At 34.9% G+C, this 8,787-nt stretch overlaps 1 protein-coding gene across 1 annotated transcript; it reads left to right on the top strand.

Moving 5' to 3' along the window:
• Positions 1 to 1,370: 1,370 nt before the first annotated feature.
• On the top strand, positions 1,371 to 7,783 carry LOC110448625. The gene is made up of 7 exons (XM_021494982.1): positions 1,371 to 1,450; positions 2,301 to 2,415; positions 2,846 to 2,990; positions 3,510 to 4,003; positions 4,342 to 4,470; positions 7,156 to 7,265; positions 7,592 to 7,783. Exons 2-7 carry the CDS (start codon positions 2,310 to 2,312, stop codon positions 7,781 to 7,783), a joined length of 1,176 nt encoding a protein of 391 aa, XP_021350657.1. The 5' UTR covers positions 1,371 to 1,450; positions 2,301 to 2,309.
• The last annotated feature ends 1,004 nt before the right edge of the window (positions 7,784 to 8,787 follow it).

The raw sequence follows: 8,787 nt of genomic DNA, 5'->3' as shown, positions 1-8,787 counted from the left end.
ACAATAAATATTCTGAAATGAAAAATACTATCTTTGTGTGTAATTGACTTAATGATTTAAGTTGAGGGATTTTATTTCGTAATAAAATTCTGAAGAAGGTGGAGCCTAGAGTGGGATTTTAAAATTTCTATTCATAAGACTAACAAAGTTGAACACAAACATCGTGTTTGCACTGTTGAACCTGTTTTTGCGATCAGTCTTTAAACTGTCATCGGTATTAATTTCTTAGGGTCAAATATAGCGATGTTGCATTTATACCAATTTGAGGTACGAAGTTGCGTTACACAGCTTGTTACACAGCTTAGATATCACAGATTGTGTTAAGACTAAGAAATTAACACGCATAAAACAGCTACGAAATATAGGTACAATTGAGTCTCGCTATAGTTTCTTTTTTGAATGGGTAAACTAGTAAGCCATCCAAAATTTATGAAGCATATAATTATCATTTTATGCACAATCAAGGGAAAAAAATATCCATTATCTTTCCAGGTCCAAATGACAATAGATTTGCGTTTTAAATGCAAGGAATTGAAATGGTGAACGCGTTTCATTTCACCTAGGATTAATTTTGTTTGTTTTTATTATAGAATGAGTCGTTTAGTAAAACATATATCACATAAAGATAGTATTCTGACCTCGGACAAAACACATATCATGATATTAAATATACGAGACCTAACTACTTTGTGTATAAACATTCGTCTTTGTCCGACAGTTATACTGTTCTAGGAATCATTAATCTGTCCGAGGCCTGACGTCAGACCGCGTTGACCGCTGTCCATTATATTTGCTGACCAGTGTGTTGTGCACCATCTTTTATATACAAAGCCTTGTTTACTTTCTTTGTATAATAAATATTTCACCATGAAGTTCAAAATTCAGATCGGTTATCTCAATGGAATAGATATTTCTTCTGTTAACAATTGCTGCTAAGCTTAATTGCGACAACAAAACAATACATATATTAAATTTGACAACATATCCTCCGATTGTCTGGTCACATTATAATGATAAACAAGTCTTAAGACAAATAAAGGCCACCCATGACGCTCCCAAATTTCCGACTGGTTAGCTTCATTTTACAGTGTTTTCTTATGTTATTAAAAGTAGCATGATACTGACTTATTTTGTTATATATCATTAACGCAATTTCGCAAATTTAATTTATTTTATCACCCACCACTTTGTTACTTTTGCAAACAAACTATGCCGTATAAAGAAGCTAACTGTTGTTTATAATGATGGACAAGTTGACCACTTGACCAGTTGACCATTGATGTATTCTACGATCCGTCGTGTGTGACGAAGGTCTTGTTTGTTCCAAATGTCCCGAGAACTACTATCCCCTTAGGGTTTTTATGATATCCCATTGGGCTATATAAAGATTTTTCCAGTGGTAAGAAGTTATACTTAAGAACAGTATTGCTGAGGTCACGCCGAACAGAAGGTAAGTGTCCGGGGCTACCTTTGTTTCTAAATGGTAGCCTTTTTTTGGTATAAATATGTATATAAGTTTGTTTATTGTATGTTTAAATTCTTCTGATGTATATACCATACAATTTTGAAAATAAGCCGCCACTTATTATCACTTTCAGTAAGGAATCACGAGCATATTTTCAAGGTCGGCTGATTTTCCAGGCATTGTTGTACATATTTTTGGTTATTTTTACCCTTTATCAACTTATTGCAATAATAAATAACGTTATATGATGGTGAGCTGAAAAACCTTCAGACCGACAGAGAAAATGTGGCTCATATATCTGGAAACCATGGCATGTTTTCAAGAACGTCCTGATATCAAAGACGGCTAATTTCCGAGATATGTTTAACTGCATTAAAGTCGGGCCCACTTTCAAGTCAAGCCTATTTTCAAATCAGGCTTATAATGGAGATTTACAGTATATTGTCTTGATGAGAAGCTAGATTATGAAATACTTGGTATTTAAAAATGAGAGAAAAACTTGACATGCTACTAGTATTCAGAATTAGTTCATTCGAAATATTTTTGACTCATTTGATATATTTACATTAAAATATGTAAATTGTGTGTATCTTTGTCGTAGGATTGAAAATATTCGAAATCAAAACCTTTTTTTTATTAATATCCCAATATAGATGACAGTGGAATGCATTCTTTTTCAGAATCAGAACATGTCTCGTTTCACGACATGAGAGAAACATGCATACTGTTTTCTTTTCATTTGCGAAAACGCCGGTTTTTCGTTCGTCTTGAAAACTATAATTTACAGAGGCGATTCCAAATCTTTTGTAACTTTTCTTTATTCCATGTGTTTCAGATTTAAATAATGATCTTGATGAAGATGTATCTGAGTGTCTGTTTCGTCGTGTTTGGTTATATACATGGATTGCTGGCAGCTACACCAGTGGATGTGAACGCTAGAACTCTACAGGGTTAGTGATCATATGTTGTAATCATATAAAGATTAAATGATAGTTTTTCGATTTCATGCTGATATGAACGCAAATCGGTCACATGTATATGCCATGAAGCCAGCTCGGTAAACCACTTGTCTTTATGCAACTTGAACATCTACTAACTCGAATGAGATAAACACGATAACCAACCCCCCTTTTGTTGGGGACCTTCTATTTACTAACCTAGTATCAATGATAATAACGCGGTTTATGTTATTGGCAGAACATTGACGTCACCATTAATTACGTTTGGTTTACATGTGATGAGAGAAAAAAGTACAAAAAGGATAAATAAATACGTCATTTGTTTGGGTAGTAGTTATATATTTTAGTTGTATTATTGTTGAAATATACTAGAAAATATGTGTTAACCTATTAAAATGTAATTTGGTATTTTTTCTTTTAGATATTGATAACGAAGTAAGAGGGTTACTCATACTGAAAATCCTAAACAATGTAAATGTCACTCTTGCCAGACAACAGGACCTGATTCTGGATTGTGAAACAAAAATTAATCAAACCATTGTCAACTGCGAGACATGTGTTGCAAGGTAAGAGACGAAGTGTGTTTGTTTGTTTGTTTGTTTGTTTGTGGTTTAACGTCCTTGCAACAGCCGGGGTCAAATGAGGACGGGCTCCTAGGGAGATACTTCTGAAAAAGCAAAAGTAGATACGAAAGACAGAAAGTAGAGAGAGAAAAGGAGACAGAAAACGATAAAGAACTTTGATGTTTTTCAAGAATCTATGAAAATAACAAACCTGTGTACAGTATTACTCTCCGCATTGGATTGTTACATTTCTTTTTGACAAAGTATTGAAATTAAATCAATTAATATTGATTATTGTTTCCCTAGCATAGACAAATAGTTAGCAGAATATAATGCTTATGAAGGGAAGAACAATGTATCTTATATCATATATATATATATATATATATTGTTTATTGTCAAATTGAATAACATTATAAAAGTCGTTATAATAGTCAAGTTTTTAATATTTTAACGCAACCAAAACGCTATCATAGACGGAGATATATTATACTGACTTGTGTGGTACTGTGGGTTTTCTAGTAATCCTGGAGCTACAGCACCGTCAGGCAATGTGCTCAGCAGCATCGTCTCCGAACTCAACAAACCTGTCGTTGCCATGGAGAGTTTTTTCAATGGAGCAAGTCAAGACATAGCGAATCTTGGTGGCATCATGGGTAGCAAAAGTCAGCAATTTGCAAAAATCACTACATCTACATTGAAAAGTATCGGAAGTTTCTTGGGCAATGAAGCCGAAAAAGCTGTGTCTGAAGTTAAGAAGGCATTGAGCACAGCTGGACAAAAATTCACCGATCTTGGTGCAGCCATTACGGACGCAATAGGTACTTCCGGTGGATTTGTTAACGGTGTTACCAAATTTGGAACGGCAACTATTTCCAAACTTAATAACCTCCCTGATCTGATTTCAACTGGCGCAACCTCCGCTCTGAGTGGTCTAAGGAATGTCATGTCGTCACTTCCGGATGTCGGTACTCAAATTGTTGGTGGATTGTCTGACTTGGGGAATAGTATCGGAGGTAGGTATATACCACGTGAAAACTACTCAAATAAAACATGGAACAATAAAGATAAGACATTCTTTGATTATCCTGAAACGATCATTCTATCTTTTATTTATAAATAGCCCTTTCCAAACTCTGGACAAGGTAGCACTTTCCAATCTGTGGACATTAACCCACAATCTCAAATATAAGTATAGAACATATCATTATAGAAATAGCATGTAATGGGGTGAAATTAATACGGGGCGAATATGAATTTTACAAATGACGGACGAATATTTCACTGCACGAAAATTGGCAATGTTGTTTATAATTAGTATTGTTATTATTGTTGGTATTGTGGTTTATTTCAGGTCTGTTTTCTGGTAGACGTAGACGATCTACCTCCCTTTTGAACAGAATGAGGCGACAGGCAAGCGTATGTCCGGTGTGTGATCAAATTGACATCACCACCAAGACTGAGGCAGAAATATTCCAGTCAGGTACGCTTCGACCTATATTTTAGGATTCCCGTAGTTAACAACACAATATTTTAAAGAATGTATGTATAAAATAATTGTCACCTCAGTGCGCTATGTAAGCAGTAAAAGCACGCCAGTAAATGATAACCGTAAAATGTTCTCTACAAAACTTGCTTAAATACACAAAGCATGATGCAAACATACAAAAAACAACATGAAACTAAATTGCACACGTACACAAAACACGACCCATTTACAAAAATCACGACACAAATTAGTACACACACTCAAAACACGATACAAACAAGTACACGTACACAAAACACGACACAAACTAGTGTCATGCACAAACCACGACAACTAGTGCATCTACAAAAAAACATAACACAAACCATACACAAAACACGACACAAACTAGTAACCATACTCAAAACACGACACAAACCAGTGTACATACACAAAACACGACAGAATCACGATCACAAACACAAAACACGACCCAAACTAGTAGACATACAAAAAACACGACACAAACTAGTATCATACCCAAAACACGACACAAACTAGTATCATACATAAAACACGACACAAACTAGTAGACATACAAAAAACACGACACAAACTGGTACACATACAAAATAACATCACACAAACCATACACAAAACACGACGCAAACTAGTACACATACATAAAACCCGACACAAACTAGTATCATACACAAAACGCGACACAAACTAGTATCATACACAAAAAACGATACAAACTAGTACACATACAAAAAACACGACACAAACTAGTACACATACAAAAAACACGACACAAACTACCATCATACACAAAACACGATACAAACTAGTAGACATACAAAAAACGCGACACAAACAAGTATCAGACACAAAACACGACACAAACAACTAGTATCATACACAAAACACGACACAACCTAGTATCATACACACAACACGACACAAACTAATATCATACACAAAACACGACACAAACTAGCACACATACAAAAAACACGACACAAACTAGTACACATACAAAATAACATCACACAAACCATACACAAAACACGACGCAAACTAGTACACATACATAAAACACGACACAAACTAGTAGACATACAAAAAACACGACACAAACTAGTATCATACACCAAACACGATACAAACTAGTATCATACACAAAACACGAAACAAACTAGTATCATACACACAACACGACACAAAATAGTATCATACACACAACACGACACAAAATAGTATCATACACAAAACAAGACACAAACTAGTATCATACACAAAACGACAATTAGTTCACCTAAAAAATACCACAACACAAACAAACACCCATACACAAAACACGACACAAACTAGTAACCATACTCAAACCACGACACAAACTAGTGTACATACACAAAACACAACAGAATCACGATCACATACACAAAACACGACACAAACTAGGATCATACACAAAACACGACACAAACTATTAACCATACTCAAAACACGACACAAACCAGTGTACATACACAAAACACGACAGAATCACGATCACAACCACAAAACACGACCCAAACTAGTAGACATACAAAAAACACGACACAAACTGGTACACATACAAAATAACATCACACAAACCATACACAAAACACGACGCAAACTAGTACACATACATAAAACACGACACAAACTAGTAGACATACACAAAACACGACACAAACTAGTACACATACAAAAAACACGACACAAACTAGTATCATACCCAAAACACGACACAAACTAGTATCATACACAATACAAACAAGTACACGTACACAAAACACGACACAAACTAGGGTCATGCACAAACCACGACAACTAGTGCATCTACAAAATAACATAACACAAACCATACACAAAACACGACACAAACTAGTACACATGCATAAAACACGACACAAACTAGTATTATACACAAAACACGACACAAACTAGTACACATGCATAAAACACGACACAAACTAGTATCATCCACAAAACACGACACAAACTAGTATCAGACCCAAAACACGACACAAACTAGTATCATACACAAAAAACGATACAAACTAGTACACATACAAAAAACACGACACAAACTAGTACACATACAAAAAACACGACACAAACTAGTATCATACACAAAACACGATACAAACTAGTAGACATACAAAAAACACGACACAAACTAGTATCAGACACAAAACACGACACAAACTAGTATCATACACAAAACACGATACAAACTAGTACACATACAAAAAACACGACACAAACTAGTATCATACACAAAACACGGCACAAACTACTATCATACACACAACACGACACAAACTAGTATCATACACACAACACGACACAAACTAGTATCATACACAAAACACGACACAAGCTAGTATCATACACACAACACGACACAAACTAGTACGACACTATCATGTACACATACACAAAACACGAAGCAAACACATTCATGAGAACACATTTCACACACACATCGCACCTGTTTAACAGTCGGCCTCGGAAGTTTTTTTTTAAATTTTCCTGTTGTTTTCATGTAATTCTTGTTTCTTATTACTACTAATGATGCCGAATGCTAGTTTTATGCAGTGATATAACATTCGCATTTGAGACTTCTTAAATGACTTTTTTTATATTTCGTTTCAATTCCCTTCACAGTTTGTGGGGCTACATTCACCACGCAGCAACAACAGATAGTTGACGACCTTGCCAGGATGTCCAAATTGTATGAGTGGTCAAAGGTCTTGACCAACCCTATAATCACTAAGGTCAGTACTGAAATTCTTCTTGTTCATTCTGTCGTTCATGCAAATCCTTCAGGACTCGCAAAAACTTTCTACAAATATAACATAAAACGATCATAAGGAAATTACATCCATTAAATCATTGTTGTTTGATTTGATAAGGTATATTGTGACCGTAACAGATTAAGTGCGCTTTGTGACGTTTTCATTGGCCAAAGTATGGATTGATGAATATGTCATAGAAGAAACAATTTGGTGTCGTTATCGTGTTGTTGTGAAATATCATTTCACCTGACACTGTTATACGAATTACGATATTAACAAATATTCATTTTTTTTAAAAATTTCAGATATCATACGACAATGATAAGCTGGATTACTCAAGAATTTCTGAACAGATTCTGACTGCGTCCCCACTAACCGTGACATTTACCATAGGAACAGCCACACAGACCTACCAGTCCAATACCACACTCAACATCTTTGATCCTTCCCAGGTAGCATCCCAAATCGCCGGGCAAATTTACGTCAAGGCANTATAAAATCCTATAAATTCTAACTTGTATTTTCAACTTTTGTTATGACCACTTTTGAATACCTTATCTTTATTTACATTTAATACCTCACAATATGTCACAGTCAGTTGCCAGTGACAACTCATGTTATCACCATGGTTATAACAATGCTATAAATATGATATAAACAGTTTATGTATATTTGTATTATTATTAGAGTGTGAGATGTGTAATTGTGGTCGCTCGTTTCTTATTTCATATATAGGCTTATTAAGCAGAGACCATGACAAACAAATGAGCACTGTATATGGTTGTAATCTCGTGTGATGAGTTAACTAAGTCATACATAATTCATGCTAATGAATTACGTACAATGTCATAAGTTATGTCCCTTGCTGCATTGTGTATAAAGTTATTAGAAATCTCATTGATAATGTGTGTACTAATGTGTGATCTACCATTGATGTAGATTGTACAATGCCATACATGGTCCACCATTGGTGCATTGTGAAGTATGTCATACATGGTCCAACATTGATGTCGAGTGTACTATTACATACATGGTCCACCATTGATGTAGAGTGTACAATGTCATAAGTAATCCACCAGTTATGTATTGTGTTCTTTGTCATACGTGAACCACTACTATATAATAATGTTGATGAATTATGTACTTTGTCAAAAAAAATCTTAGTATGCCTGTTTTCCTAGTTTATATGTGATATTTGAACCTTATGCAATAAAATTTAACAAATATTTCGCCGAACCTATTTTCGTTTTTGAATAAAAACCTTAATCATGTGAAAACAAATCATCACAAACGGATCATTAGGTGTTTGGAGGAGGATCTACACTCTACTTTCACCCAACAATTAACTTCAATGCCCTGAGGACTACAGATGTTTCATAGTAAATTCGGTCGAGACCTGTTTATATGGTTTAAATAACCCCGAAACAAACCATGTAGAACCTGGATATAACACTTGTATTAAGTCTCCAAAGGAGAGTCAAGACCCCGGGGCTAATCCAAG

This window comes from Mizuhopecten yessoensis, unplaced genomic scaffold (genome assembly GCF_002113885.1).
Source record: "Mizuhopecten yessoensis strain PY_sf001 unplaced genomic scaffold, ASM211388v2 scaffold4121, whole genome shotgun sequence".
NCBI lineage: Eukaryota > Metazoa > Mollusca > Bivalvia > Pectinida > Pectinidae > Mizuhopecten > Mizuhopecten yessoensis.
Note: the sequence above shows the minus strand (reverse complement) of the source record. Positions and strands in the feature narration are given on the sequence as shown.